Genomic DNA, 16,413 nt, shown 5'->3' with positions numbered 1-16,413 from the left:
GAATAAATAAATAAACTAATTATCACACAAAAAAATCAATTTCATTTCTACATATACTTAGTGGATAGTCTTCTCAAAACGTGACTACTATTTAAAAGGAGAAAATAAAATTGTACTACTAATTTACAAGTAGATGGTAATTAATTGCACTGAATTGTTTAACACTTACTATTTCATGAAGAAATGTGGCAAAGCAGTCAAAACACTTCCAATTCCCATAATGAAGCAACCAATTCCAATTATCTTTGGTCTGTGTAGTTTGGATCCAAAGTAACTCACAAATACAATCACAAGCAAATTTCCTAGAAAAAGAACAAAATCATTTTTATATGATTTATTATAGCAAATGTTGACTGAGTCCAATTTTATGTCGAGTAGAATGGAAGGCCCCAGAATGAATGAAAATAGTACATAATACCATGTAATTTAATTGAGAAGATGAAACTCACTTACATTAAACTATTCACTATAAAGGTTTATGGTATCAGTAATACACAGAATAGCTTTCAGATACAAAAGAAAACACCTGAATTACTTGGCAATATTAGTGAAGCAAAATTTTATTGAAGAATTTGGAGTTAACTGGTTTATATCAGAATGGAGAAAAAATGGAGGGAATATTCCTGACCTGAGGGAAAGGCATTCATTCATACATTTATTCATTCACTTCTAACATTCTTCAAATTCCAGTTAAGTACCTGCCATGGTGTTACGTGCCAGGAATATAAAAAAAGAATGAACCATGGTGTCTATCCTCAAGAAACTTACATGCCAGTAATAAGCTAGACCACAGAAAGGGAGAGCTTAAATTAATTAAGGGTTTCAGAAAAATTTTCTGGAGGAGGGGACACTTGAGATTTAATGTTGAGTACAAATTATTTAGATTAAAAGGGAAAGAAGAGCATTCCAAATGCAGGAGTGACAGCCAATTCTGATCCACCCAGAGCAATATATGTAATAACAAACAGACAACAACCAAAAATTACTGAATATTTGATGGGGAAAAAAATAGCATGAAATAAAAGCACCAAAGTGAACTGGCATATAAAGTAACCCATAAAGAAACAGTTAAATAAGGAAACTAAAAAGAGAAGAAACTTTGAAAGAAATCTAGTTAGTATCTCTATAGGTACAAGAGAATCCATAAAATAAGAACAAGCAGACTAAAAATAATAAAAGAATGATAAAGTATTGTTGTAAATTAAAAATATCATAGAAAAAAATGTACATATTGGGGCTTGAAATGTTAAGACAGAAGATGGCATCAGAGAACATTGATGGAACACAAGGAAAAAAGGTAAAATTTTAGGAAGAAAAACTCATAGGAAGAAAATCACCAAATAAATATATTTTCTAGCAAGCAAGGGCTCAGATACTATGTCATGCTTTCAATTATTTCTGGAAAAAAAATAACTACTGGCAGATATACTTCAGATAAACTAAATGTGAGACGTGAAATCAGATTTAAGAAAGAGTGGTAAGAAAAGAAACTTGTAAAACTTATAACCACATCCAAATACTTACTGTTAAATAGCTATAAGGTTTAACAAAAATATTAATAATCAATTTCTAATAAAAAAAGACATACAGGAAATTACAATTTAAAGCTCATAACAGTCTAATACTAAAAGCATAGTTGATGTCATTAAACCAGGGAGAGGAAAAAGTGAAGGATACTTAGGGTGTAATATTTTCTGAATCATGAAAAGGCAAAATTAATAACAAATAGATGGGTCTTCCTTTATACAATTATTTTTTTAAATACTTAATATCTAAATATATTTTAAATAAAGTTAAAAGACAACAGACTTAATTTTGAATCCTTTTAAGTTATTACATATTAAAAAAAAAAGGGTTTTGGTCAAGATGGCACAGTAGGTAAGTGCTGAGCTTACCTGCTTTCATGAACACATCAAAATTACAACTAAATTACAAAACAGCCATCATTGAGAATCGCCTAAAATCTTGCTAAACTGAAGCCCTACAACTAAAGACATGCAGATGAAGCCACCTTGAGACTGGCAGGAGGGGCAGACACTGAACAGGCTGACCACATCCACATGTGACCATTAAAAATTGGGAGGGATATCTTGACTGCAGAGGTCCCCCCTGGAGGAATGAGGGGCCCCAGGCTCTTTCCAGCCCAGGATTCCAGTGCCAGGGAGAGAAGTCCCCATAATTTTTGGCTGTGAAAAATAGTGGAGATTGTGACTGAGACAGCAGGTGGCTTCACTCCTAGCTACTCTTTTTAAAGGGACTGCACAAAAACTTACCCACTGATGGAATCTCTGGCTCTGAGCCCCAGCATGAGGCAGCAGCTGGAAAGGAGGCAGGGACATACGGTGGAAAGCTGAGTTGTCTGGCTTAAGGACAGGGGCTAGAGGGGCAGCTTTCTCCTGGATGGAAGAGCTGGTGGAAACCATTGTTTCTTTGTTGAGCCCTCTCCCTTCCCAGCATGCAGGCACAGGTGGCTGCCATATCTGAGTCTCCCTAAAGCTAGCTAATGCTGTTCCTGGTGATTTAATACCCTGCCTCATCCAACATTCAGACACACACCCAAGCTGCCTTCAGTGGCTTTTTGTACAAACTGCCTGCCTTGGCTCATGCTGCAGACTTTCCTAGGGTCTCTCAAAGGTTCACAGAACCCAGACAAGCAACATCTGGCTTTAGCATGTCCTGTACCTCTGGCTGAGCAGCCCTAACCCCAGCAATAGAGGCAGCCAGCTTTGGTTCATGGCTTATCCTCTCCAAACACTTCCAAGCACAGCATGGATGGTGGCCATCTGTGTATTTCTTTGTGCCTCCTACCAGGTGGCCCCCCAGGTGGGGCATGGGCTGCAGCTAAACTTGACCCTCAGCGTGTCCCCTCCGAAGTGGCTCAGGGGCTGGTGCCCCTAGCAGCCATCTTCAAAACCAGCTGGAGTAACCCAGCCACCTCCAAAGATGACACACCCAAGGGGCAGATTGGGCAGGCACCAGAGCTGTGCTGAGGCAGATCTTGCTCTGTAGGGTCAGCCCCTGCACCACAGCTCCTCCACTGTAGTAAAGGCCAGTCCTCACAAATAAGGAGCCCGAGGGTCAGTCCCTCCCACTGACATGCAAATAATAACCAAGGCTCAACAACAAGAGGAGGGCAAACACAACACACATAACAGACATACCTGGAGTTTGTGGCTCAAGTGACCAGGAAGACTGCACCACTGAGCCCCACAGCACACCTACTACATACGGCCACTCTACTAAGACCGAGAGACATTGCAACCCTACCTAATACACAGAAACAAACACAAGGAGGCAGCCAAAATGGGGAGACAAATACATGTTCCAAATAAAAGAACAGAACAAAACTCCCGAAAAAAGAACTAAACAATATGGAGACAAGTAATCTATCAGATGCAGATTTCCAAACATTGGTTATAAGGATGCTCAATGATCTCAAGGAGAACTTCAACAAAGAGATAGGAAACATAAAAATGGAGATAGAAAACATAAAATAGAATCAGTCAGAAATAAAGACTACAATAACAGAAATAAAAAACATATCACAAGGAATTAACAGATTACATGAAGAAGAGGATCAAATCAGTGATTTAGAAGATGAGGTAGCAGAAAACACCCAATCAGAACAGCAAAAAGAAAGAAGAATCCAGAAAAATGAGGACAGTTTAGGGGCCTCTGGGACAATCTCAAGCATACCAATATTTGCATTATAGGGGTACCAGAAGAAGAAGAGAGAGAACAAGGAATTGAAAACCTATTTGAAGAAATAATGATGAAAACTTCCCTAACCCAGTGAAGGAAATGGACATATAAGCCAAGAGAGTTCCAAACAAGATGAACCCAAAGAGGATCACAACAAGACACATCATAATTAAAATGCCAAAGGTTAAAGACAATAATCTTAAAAACAGCAAGAGTAAAGCAGTTAGTTACTTACAAGGGAGCTTCCATAAGGCCACCAGCTCTGATTTCTCAACAGAAACTTTGCAGGCCAAAAGGGACTAGCAGGAAATATTCAAAGTGATGAAAAGAAAGGACTTACAACTACCCAGAAAAGCTATCATTTAGAATCAATGGAGAGATAAAGAAATTCCCAGACAAGAAAAAACTAAAGGAGTTCATCACCACCAAACCAGTATTACAAGAAATCTTAGAGGGACTTCTTTAAAATGAAAAAAATAAAAAATAAAAAATATGAATAATAAAATGGCAATAAATACATACCTATCAACAATTACTTTCAATGTAAATGCTCTAATCAAAAGATAGGGTGGCTGAATGAATAAGAAAACAAGACCCTTACATATGCTGCTTACAAGATATTCACTTCAGATTGAAAGATACACATAGACTGAAAGCAAAGGGATGTAAGAAGATATTTCATGAAAATGGAAACAAACAAAAAATCTGGGGTAGCAATACTTATACTAGACAAAATAGACTTTAAAACAGACTATAACAAGAGACAAAAAAGTACCTAGCAATCCCACTTCTGGGTAATTATCTGAAGAAACCCAAAATGCTAATTCGAGGGGACATGCTCATCCATATGTTCATTGAAGCATTACTTACGATAGCCAAGATATGAAGACAACCTGTGTGTCCCTGAATGGATGACTGGATAAAGAAGAGGTGGTACATATATATAATGGAATATTACTCAGAGGTAAAAAAGAACAAAATCTTGCCATCTGCGACAACATGGATGGACGTAGAGGGTATTGTGCTGAGAGTAGTAAAGTCAGACAGTGAAAGACAAATGTCATATGATGTCACTTATAAGTAGAATCTAAAGAATAAAACAAACAAACGAAACAGAAACAAACTCAGATACAGAGAACATTTTGATGGTTGCCAGATGGGAAGGGGGTTGGGAGTAAGTGAAAAGGAGGAGGGATTAAGAAGTACATTTTTTTTGTTACTTAATAGTTATGGGGATGTAGGTATAGCATAAAGAATATAGTCAATAATATTGTAATAACTATGTATGGTGTCAGATGGGTAATAAATCTATTGAGGTGATAGATAGGAGGGAGTTTTGGGGCAGGGTGAAAAAGATGAAGGGATTAAGAAATACAAATTTGTAGTTACCAAATAGTCATGGGGATGTAAAGTATAGGGTATACAATCAAGAATATGGTAATTATGGATAGTGCCAGGTGAGTACTAGTCAGGGGGATCACTTCCTAAATTATAAAAATGTCTAACCACTATGCTGTACACCTCAAACTAATATAAAATAATATTGAATGTCAACTCTAATTGAAAAATTTTAAAAGGATGGGAAAGATAAAGAATAAGAGGTCAAAATTTCCAAAAAATATGACAAACAAGTCTTGGGGATTGCAATATACAGCATAGGAAATACAGTCAATAATATTGTGATAGCGTGGTAGTGTCAGATGGTTGCTGGACTTATCACGATGATCATTTCTTTAGCATAGGGAACATAATCAACAACGTGATAATAACTCTGCATAGAGCCAAGTGGATACTGTTGAATAACTATGACGTGTACCTGAAACTAATGCAATATTTTATGTTAGCTATATTTTAATAAAAATCTTTTTAAAAAGAAAAATGGGCAGAGGTAATGAGCTGCCCATTTATAAAATAAAACAATGTTCAATAATTATAGAAAACCTCACTATTATCGGGGAAATCTAAATTAAAATGAAGACAACAAAGCAACATATTCAATCTAAAAAAAGAGACTTTTAACCCCAAATTTTATACCCATTTAAACAGTAGAAATGTAACATAGTTTTCTCCAAAGCTGTTCCTTGCTCCTCAAATCGTAAGAATCATAATCCTCTCCCCAACCCTTTTTACACTAGGGAATCTTGAGACAGGGAAGGGAAAGTCCTGCAAAGTATCTGTTCGCAAATAAAGAGATTGTGTCGATCTGGGTTTTTCAATCTCTGCACTATTGACATTCTGCAACGGTAATTCTTTGCTGTGGGCCTGTCTGTACATTGTAAGATGTTTAGCAGCTTCCCGGACCTTGGCTGCTTATAGGTGCTGTTAGCATCTCTTCTCCCTTCAGTTATGACCATCAAAAATGTCTCCAGATATTGCCAAATTGCCTCCAGGGGCAAATTTATCCCTTGTTGATAACCACTGGTGTAGAGCACGTATGAACAGTTTTTACCTCTGAAAATCTGGTTACTAACTACTAATCAAAATAGAAATAAAAATTACCAATTTCAAAGCTTCCATCTATGAGGCCAGCAATAGAAGATGATATTTCAAATCTCCTTTCTATTTGAGTGATGTTGCTTTTCATAATGGCTGCAGCAAATGACTTACAAATAAAGCTGAATGACAGGGCTGCCAAGAACATCTAAGAAAAAACAGAAGTTAAAGGAAAAATGCTTACTCACAGAACTACAGAATGTGTATATGTACACAGAATTAAAATAGCTTTTTTTCTTTACTTAAAACAATATCGTTATCATAAAAAAATACCTATCTTTTCTTCATACCAATTGGTACTTCTTAATCCTTTTAACGTCAGCATCATTATACTGATAAAGCATCATTTTCTAACTTGGTTATCACATCAGATTATTAGAGCAGTACAGACAATATTTTTTAAGTTAATGTCATTGACTGATTTATAAGTAAATAGATTATGGGCTGAGATGGTCATGATGATAAGCTATTATTTATTTCCAAGTGAATAACTTAGGCTAACTGTGAAGGGAATGGCCAGACATTCTGAAACATAGCATTTCCAGGAAGCCAGCTGAAAAGTGGAACTTATTTTAATTTATTAAACATCACTGTTGGAGAAATCCAAATTAAAATGAAGAAAGCAAAGCAGTATATTTGATGTTCTAAAAAAGTGATTTTTAACTTCAGTGGTTATAAATTATATCTTCAATTTCATTTTAACAAAATTTATTGATTCATCCTTACAGCCCACACCCATAAAGTAAATACCCATAAGTAAATTCTTTTTGCCTCTAGTACTGCATGTTTGTGTCCCTCCATCCGATTCATACATTGAAACCCTAATCCTCAAGAGATAATATTTGGGGATGGAGTAATTGGGAGTTAATTAGGTCAAGAGGGTGGAACCCACACGACAGGATTAGTGTCCTTATAAAAGTTTACTTCTTTCTTTCCCTCTGCCATGTGAGGACCCAGCAAAAAGATAACCATCTGAAAACCAGGAAGAGGGTTCTTACTAGAATCCAACCATGCTGGTACCCTGATCTCAGACTTGCAATCTTCAGAATTGTGAGAAATATATTTCTTCTGTTTAAGCCACTGAGTCTATGGTGTTCTGATAAAGCTGGTGATGCTGATTTAGACAAGCCCTTCTCATTATCTCCTATACTAGCAGGGGTAGCCACCATCATGTCTAGTCTGGATTATTGCATTAGATCTGTTTTTATCCCCCTACAGTCTCTTCTCAACACAGTCGCTAGAAAAATTCTTTCAAAATGAAAGTTAGATCACGCTACCACACCCTTTCTTCTCCTCTCAGTCAGTAATATCTAGTCTTTCCAATGGCCTGCAAGGCCCGAAATGATCTGGCCTCCCCCACTGAATGTCCCTTCCCCGCAAATACTCCTCTTTTTACCTTCCTCATCTCATCTTCTGTTGCTCTAGTTCTTGCTCATTCCTGTCTAGCTACACTAGCCTACTTGCTGTACCTTGAACGTTCCAGGTTGATTATATGTCCTCAGGTTCTTTGTTCTTGCTTTGCTTCCTGCACAGAAAGCTCTTCCCGTAGTCATATTCTTATCACTCACTCCTTCACATCTTTGAGGTTCTTGCTCAACATAACTTCACAGTGAGGCTTTCCTCAACCAACCTATTTAAAATTACACCACTTTCCCCTCACATTATATTTCATTTCTTTATTTGTTTAATGTACATTGCCTTTACTTGAATATAACCTTTTTCAGAGCACAGCTTTTTTTTGTTGTTCACTGTTATATCTCCAGTGTTTAGAATAGTGCCTGCCACAGAGATGTTCAAAAAATATTTGTTGAACTTTTGTCTAGCCAGAACCTACTATGTGCCTTACATGAGTCTATGCTAAAGAAAAGAGACAAAAGGCCCACTACAGCTCTTCCATGGCTGGCAACATATATGTACTTTCCTCCATATGTAGGTAAATTTTAATGAAGTTGAAAGAACTTGAGCAAAGCTATAAAATGATACAACGTATTAGAAAAATTAATAATTCTTACATAAGATATAGAAAGTCATGTAAGAATGAAACACAAAAGGTAAAAGGGTATCCAAACCAGTTTTACTAAGCTGGTAAAAGGAAGAACAAGACTCATAGGAGAAAAATACTAAATTTGCCCAATGGAGTGAGACAAAAATTATGACTTCAAGGGGAGTCAATTCTGACAATTGCAGAATCATATTCAGTCTTATATCATAAAACAGAAATGCAAAATTTTCAGTTCCAATCATTTCAAAAATCATGTTACTGGTATCAGAAATGAAAAAAAAAAAATGTGTGTGGGAGTGATGTCCGCAAAATGACATAATTGGAAGCCTCTACCCTCCTTACCCCATGAACACATAGATTTAACAACAATAAATTGAAAAATGCCTCTGTGAAAAAACCAGAAATCGGGTAAAATATTCCTGCATGCAAGGCAGTGAAAAGCCAACCAAGCATATGGAATCACAGTAAGAAAATTTGTGACACCTTCCACTCTCTTACCAGAGCCTTTTCCCCTCCAAGCATGGTTGGTACAATTGGGACAAAACCCCAAACTCCCATATTTTCCCTGGAAAGAGATAAAAATAGAATTTATGTCCAATGTACTGACTTTTACGAGGACTGATTGAGAAACTAGTCTGTATCCAAGTACTGACAAAAATGAGTGGCCGACCAGGTTGAGGGTCTCAGAACAAAGATGATAAAACATGTACCAGAATCTGCAGTACCACAGATATACACTAGATGGAGAGCCAGCATTATGATTTACTACAAAACAAGAGAGGCTACAGTATCTCAGACAGACACCAGGGGAAGCTCCTGGGTGGAAACCAGTGAATCTGTTCAAATAGCCTAGAGAGGACATGCACCTAGTGAGAGTTTGAGAAATCTCCAGAATCTCTAGTTTGGCTGAGTAGTGAAAGTCTTCCCTGTACAAAACCAGACCGTAAAGTCTGGGAGAGTTGGCTGATTCTTCAAATGCCAAAACAAAAAAATGAAAAAGGATATCATAACACATTTAAAGGAACAAATTAAATCTCCATAAATTTCCCCTAAAGAAACAAAGATATATGAATTGCCAGAAAAATATTTCAAAATTGCCATCACAAGAATGCTCAAGGGAATAAAACACAGCACAGATAAACACCTAAACAAAATTTTAAAAACGATGCAAACACAAAATTAGAATATTAACAAAGAAATAGAAACTATAAAGAACCAAAGGGAAATTCTGGAACTGAAAAATGCATTATCTAATTTCAAACTTCACTAAAGGAACTCAACATTAAACTTGACCAGACAGAAAAAAGAATCAATGAACTTAGAGACTGAGTCAAAGGAGCAAAATACAAAATTAAAAAATTAAAGAAAGAAAGAAGAAAGAAAGAAAGAAAGAAAGAAAGAAAGAGAGAGAGAGAGAGAGAGAGAGAGAGAAAGAAAGAAAGAAAGAAAGAAAGAAAGAAAGAAAGAAAGAAAGAAAGAAAGAAAGAAAGAAAGAAAGAAAGAAAGAAGGAAAGAAAGAAGGAAAGAAAGAAAGAGAATGGAAACTGGAGAGAGTCTAAAGGACTTATAGTATACCATTGAGCAGAACAACATATGCATTATGGGAGTACAAGATAGAAAGGGGCAGAGAAATTACTTGAAAAAATAATGGCCACACTTCCCTAAACCTGAGGAGAAATATACATACAAATTCAATAAATTCAGACAAATGCATCTTGGATAAATGTAATTAGACTTACACCAAGACACATCACAATAAAATGGTCAAAAGTCATAGAGAGAAAATCTTGAAAGCAGTGAGAGAAAAGTGACTAATCACAAGGGAATTCCTGTTAGATCAGCATCAGATTCCTCAGCAAAAACTTTGCCAGCCAGAAGGGAGTGGGATGAAATATTCAAAGTCCTGAAAGAAAGACAGCTAACTTACAATATTATATCCAGTAAAATTCAGGAACAGAGAAATCAAGACATTCCCAGATAAGAAGCCTGAGGGAATTCATCACCAGTCGATCTCCTCTACAAAAATATTGAAGGGAATCCTACAAGTTAAAGTGAATGGATGATAAAGAGCAACACAAAACTACAATAAAATATAAAATTTCCTAGTAAAGGAAATATAGAATCTTGTATTACTGTAATATAGGTGAGTAAATTATTTATAAATCTGATTTAGAAATTTTAAAAAGCATAAGAAGTAATTGTAAATCTATGTTAATGGCTATGCTATATAGAAAAGGATAATTTGTGTCATCAATAATGTAAAGAGAGAGGGAGTCAGATATGTAAAAGAGTAGAGCTATTATCAGTTTAAAATAGATTGTTTTGACTAAGATGCTTTTGTAATGGCAATAGTACCCACAAAGAACATATCTATAGAATACGTATAAAGGTAAATAAGAAAGGAATCAAATTATATCACTACGCAAAAACAATAAAACACAAAGGAATACAACAAGAGAGGAAATGAGGGACAAGCAATGATAAAAGAGAAAGAAACCAACAAAGGGCAATAGTAATTCCTCCCCTATCTGTAATTACACTAAATGTAAATTGATTAAACACACCAGTTAAGAGACATAGATTGGCTGAATGGACAAAATAACAAGATCCAATTACATGCTGTCTATAAGATATTCATTTTAGATCTAAGGACACACAAAGGCTAAAAATTAAAGGGTATGTTATGGGCTGAATGTCTGTATCCCCTCAAAATTTATATGTTGAAATGCAAACTCCAATGTGATCGTATTAAGATGGGGGAGGATTTAAGAGGTTATTAAATCATTAGGGTAGACCCCCTGCCCCATGAATGGTGCCCGTATAGAAGAGAGCAATCAGACAATTTAAGTTATTAAAATAAAAATGCTGTTTTCTAAAAATTATTTAAATAGGTCAGGACTACAAAGTGATTCATAAGACTGACTAATTTCTATTTATAGGTCAATTCTAAGACTATTTTTACGTATTATCCATTTTACAATAACTTATTTTAATTATATTTATAAATGTCTTTTGGTCAATCAAGAACCAAAGAGAAGATATCAAAGGATTTCATCATTAATAAACTAAAAGCCATCAGAAATATCACCAAAAAGTCTTTTATTTTTTTCAGATTTAAAACTGATTTAAATCAACATATGCATCACTCTTATAATATTTCAATGTATACTTCAGTTGAAAACTCTAATTTGAAATAAAATGCTCTTTTTAAAAACTGCATGCTAGGCATCTTTAAAGAAAAATTTTCCCTTCCCTTATTTTAGTTTGGAAACATGAAACTCGTTCCACCTTGAATCCATCGCAGCATCTACTTTTGCTTTTCCTTGATGATTGTGCTTCTGCTGTCTTATTCAAATGTTGATTTTGGTCCATCATTGAACTAAAGATATGTGAATGTTTTCAATTGTCACCGATGTTTTGTTCAAAATGATGACCTATTCAGAGAGAAAAAGTATAGTTGATTTCACGTCAACAATATCCATCTCAGAAACAAGAAAAGCCACAAGGGCAACATCAATCAATCCAGAAAACCACTAATATTCATTCAGGGCCTACTGTGCCCTGAGCACTGGGCTAGGTAAATGCTGGACACACGCACAAATACACACACACGTAGTCCTAGCTTTAGGGAGATTATAATTCAGTTGGAAAGATACATTGATGGAGAGAAAATTGAAACAACAAATAAATAAGATAATACAGAAACATACACTAGGTTAGATGAACAAAACTGTTAAATTACAGAAATTTGTTTTTATTTTGTACGTATCTACATTATAAGATTTAAGAAGGCAAATATATGTTGAATTTACCTATTTATAGCTTTTCAAAGTGCCAAACAGTGCCTTGCCCGTACCAGATAGTCAAAATGGGTAGAAAAATGATGTAATCAATTGTAATTAGAGTGGCCTAAGAAGGTTTCATAGAGGAGATACCTCTGGAACCAGGCATGAAATGCAGGAAGACTTTGAACTTGTTCAAAAGAAGAATTTGTACTCTAACTACCTCTTAAACAGACTCTGGCCATGGTTGAGATAACCATCATAATGATCTTACTGTATTTTGATTTTGTTCATCTATTTTTGAAGAGAAAATATATGCATATAGTTGAAAGTGCAAAAGATCAAGAAGACATATTTTAAAGAGGATTAATATTATCAGCTTTTAGTGAATCTTACCCAGAAATATAATATGCATTTTTAAATTAAATGCATAATATTTTCCTCTTTAACACAAATGGCAGCGTACTATTAACATTGTTCTCTACCTTTTTACTCTGCTTTATACACTTGACTTTATATTAATAAATAACTTCCTCAGTTTTCATATGGTGTAGGGTATTAAATTGTCCATGATATATCTAGCTAGTTTCATGTTGATAAATATTTACGTTGTATCTAATTATTTCACATTAGAAAATTTTAATATGTCATTTTATTTATGTGTGATCATAGCTGTAGGATACATTCCTACTGGAGTTTTGAGGTCAAAGTACAAGAGGAATTATAATTTTGAGAATTATTAATCCCCTATTTTAAAGACAAGTAAAATCAGTCAATTTGTTCCTTTTATTTGCTCTTTTATATAGATTAGTAGGTTCTTCATTGAGGTTTAGAAAATGAATTCTTGTTTATATGTATGTGCATAATATACATTTATTTATCTAAAATATCTCTGCATAGAAACACATGTAAGCATAGATATGATTATCAATAAAGCATTAATGATACAATATATTTGATATATATTCTATGTACAGTTGTTTCTCTTTATTTGCAGTAGCAATGTTCTAAAATGTTGCTGTAAAAACTAAATTACCAAACAGTGAGCACTGCTCCTAGGGGAAAGACAGGGTTAGGTTCCTGTGTACCTGTGGTCACAACATGCTCATCAATGGATTGATATATAACCTTGTTTCCTGTATGTTTCTGTTTAAAGTCACCTTATTTAATTTATATTGTTGATCTATTAGTGTTGAATCTGTGGCCAGCAACACTATACTCATGCCTAAGGAAAACTTATGTAACATATACATTTTTTTTCATCAGGCACATCACAGCTTTCTTGAACTTGGAACACTAGACAGTACTTCAGCAGTAAACTTGAGAGTTGTTTTAACATCAAAACTACCAACAAAAAGGACAAAAAAAAAATAGGGTACTAAGTAGGCTACGAAAAAGTCACTTGTTTATGAGAGCTGAAACAAGAAGGCAGAGCCACACGTTGTTTGACCTCAGCTGGAAACACGTGTGTAGGACAACTCACAAATTTTGCCACACTCTGCAGGTATGTGAATGACCATGAAAGAGTTGCAGTATTGATTTGGGGGTTACAAATAAGTTTTAGTGAGTGGGCAGTTTCATAAACATACAATCCACAAATAATGAGGATTGACTGTGCATTTTATGCATTAATCTATTCAACAAGGGTTTATTGATTCCCTACATTATAAACAAAGACCATAAATACATATTATGTATGTTTAATGAATGTGTAAATATGGAAATAATAAATATCTGAAGATATTATCACTATTGTATATATGAGTGTATGTAAACAGAGGCATGAATGCAGAAATCCATACCTGTGTGCACCTAAGTGAATCTCAGTTATTATTATACTTTTGACTGTCCTCCATACATGCCTGTACCTGTACAGTTACTAAGTGTAGTGGAGTGAGGAGAAAGTAGGTAGTTTGTTGGTCTCAAAATCATAAGCAGCCTTTTGATAAATTTCATGTTGTTTTTTTTCATGAATACCTGTTTCTGTTTCTTCCTTCAGAATTTAAATGTTAGAAAAATCATTTTTTAATTGTGAATCTCACAATTGCAAATTTCTATGAATGGTTTGCAAAGTGGATAGTCACCATTTAACTTTAGGTTTTTGTTTGTTTGTTTGCTGGCTACTGAACAAATATTCTTGAAGGCTATTATCTCACCACTCTTAACCATGTTTACTGCAATTGATTAAATTGCTCGTATGATTATCCTGTCTCTCAGCCCACTCTCCATCCTATACATATCATATGTATCCTCAGAATCTTTCAGAGGTCCCCTGTTCCACACAAAATAAAATTCACACTTCCTGTTTGAGATTATTCACAAATTCAATCCAGCTATTGTTTTCAGTCTCATTTCCCAATACACCCATAAGCTCCTTCAGCCATGTGGGACCAACGTCCCCAGAAAAAAAAAAACAAAAAAACAAAAAAAACAACTTTCTATGTTTCCTCTTAGAACCTATAATATTCTTCCTCATCTCTTGGTTGCAGTTCTGCCCGAAGGCACCCCTGTTAGATATTTTCCCTGTTACTCCCAATTAAAAAATCTTCTCCCACATGGCTGCTCCACTGGAAAATATAGCTTGTAATATCGTTATTACTCTCCCTATACTTCCACAACTTGCCCAGACAGACTACTATTCCACAACTTTCTCCTAGATGATGGGGAAAATATCCAGGGGAAAAAAAAAAAGGAAATGCAGGCGCTTTCCCCCTCGTTTCTGAGAAAGATTAAATTGGAACAAGTTACTACAAAGTAATTAGAAAGTTGGACTATCAATATAGGCTTGACTCTAAACATCAAACTTTCCACTTCAACATGGCACTTTAAGCCTGACTTGGAGACATTTAACGTAGTTTCCTCAGGACATACTTTTTTCCTCAGAATTGCAAATACATGACACATAAATGAATTTTGGGGATACAATATGTTTATAAGACAGGACCACAGGCATTTAGATGTAGCATTGCAACTCTTCCTTGAACAGAATAGCCCAGTTCTGCCTAGTTTGATTGAGGAGGAACGGAGGAAAGAATCTCACCAGCCTCTGCTCATCTGTGTAAAGCTTTTACTATTTGAGGGATCATAGAAGCAGTGCAATCAAGTGACCCAGTTTTTACCATATACCTGTGGAACTGAGGAGGAAAAACGGGAAAATAGCATTTATTAACTTCTTACCCCTCTTATGGAAAGACTCCCCCGCCAATCCTCTGCTTACTTTGACAATAACATTTGTCTTATAAGGGTAACCATCTTTCTGAATGGGATAATTGAAATAACATTTACTGAGTCCTTAATTTGTATCAAGAACTGTGCTGAACATATATATAGGTTTTCATTTAATCAGAGATAAAATTATCTGGGAAAACGTCTTTCTTTTTCCTCACCTTGAAACAAACCTGAGTTGAATAAAGGAAACTAGGGGTTGGTAAGTGACTCTGAGACACATCCCATTTCTTCATGTTGGCCAACTAACTCTCCACCCCAAATTACCCAGTTAAGATAGAATAAAAAAAAAATAGAGAATACATTTCATAATTCTAGGTAGTTAGTGAAAATAATTGCCTTGTAACATATTTTGAGAAGGTAACAAGAGGTCCATTTTTTCAGACTTCAAGTTCTGGGAACAGGATCTCAAACTTTATTTTTAGATTATGAATGTCTGATTTTCTGTATTTTATTTTTAAAAGTATAAAATACATGTGGCTCATCCATCACCAGAAGGGATATTTAATAGGTTTTAAGGGCTTAGAAAGTAAGTGTGTAGAAGACACAGGCATAAAATGTGTAATATTTATCATGCCCATCAAAATATTTTGTCCTTGAAATTTGTATAATTTTCTCACATAAAAGAAACGTTAAAATTAGAAAATCTCAAAGGTTCTTACCTGGAATGAGAGTTCTACAGCAGCAGCAACGATTCCATCCCTTTAACTTTTGTTGAAGTCTCCCTTTAAATAGTTTGTTAGGTTTTTTTAAACCAGTACAATAATGATTAACCATCAGGTCATTGTCCTAGGCAACCAGAAGAAAATTAACTAGCTATTCTAAGAGTCTGCTCCAGACTCCTGTATTGTAAAAGTTATATTTGTCAGAATCTATAAAATACTTTTTTCTGTGAAAGTTGAGTTATTGAGCTTTATTTCTGAGCATAACTTACATTTGTTTACTTAATTAACTTGGTCTCATAAGAATTCTTTAAATATACAAATACAACAGATTATCCAAAGTACTTAAAATGCTTCCAAATAGAGAATAATTTAAGGTGATTTTTAAAATGTGCGTGCAGTTTACTTTTTCAAAACATAAATTACGCTCTTTTTGCTTGATACTTAGGGGCAGTTCTAATGTAATGTGGATGGATATAATATGTTCCATACGGAATAGTGAAGCACCAATTCATTACAAGATAGGTCTTCCAAGTGACAGAATTTT

At 35.0% G+C, this 16,413-nt stretch overlaps 1 protein-coding gene across 3 annotated transcripts in view; it reads right to left on the bottom strand.

Annotated features, from left to right (window-relative positions):
* Positions 1-15,930, bottom strand: part of LOC117029118 (solute carrier organic anion transporter family member 1B3-like) — a 50,775-nt gene extending 34,845 nt beyond the window's left edge. Inside the window, exons 1-5 of one of the 3 annotated variants that reach the window (XM_033118133.1) lie at positions 15,867-15,918; positions 15,020-15,113; positions 11,486-11,631; positions 6,202-6,343; positions 170-302 (exon numbers count right to left, since the gene is read on the bottom strand). In XM_033118133.1, the coding sequence (XP_032974024.1) occupies positions 170-302; positions 6,202-6,343; positions 11,486-11,572 (362 nt within the window). In that variant the 5' untranslated portion in view covers positions 11,573-11,631; positions 15,020-15,113; positions 15,867-15,918. Of the gene's footprint in view, positions 1-169; positions 303-6,201; positions 6,344-11,485; positions 11,632-15,019; positions 15,114-15,866 lie in introns of those variants that run through there. The other 2 variants (XM_033118132.1, XM_033118134.1) reach the window with 2 other exon arrangements.
* Between the last annotated feature and the right edge of the window lie 483 nt (positions 15,931-16,413).

The sequence above is a fragment of the Rhinolophus ferrumequinum genome, chromosome 10 (assembly GCF_004115265.2).
Source record: "Rhinolophus ferrumequinum isolate MPI-CBG mRhiFer1 chromosome 10, mRhiFer1_v1.p, whole genome shotgun sequence".
Classification (NCBI taxonomy): domain Eukaryota; kingdom Metazoa; phylum Chordata; class Mammalia; order Chiroptera; family Rhinolophidae; genus Rhinolophus; species Rhinolophus ferrumequinum.
Note: the sequence above shows the minus strand (reverse complement) of the source record. Positions and strands in the feature narration are given on the sequence as shown.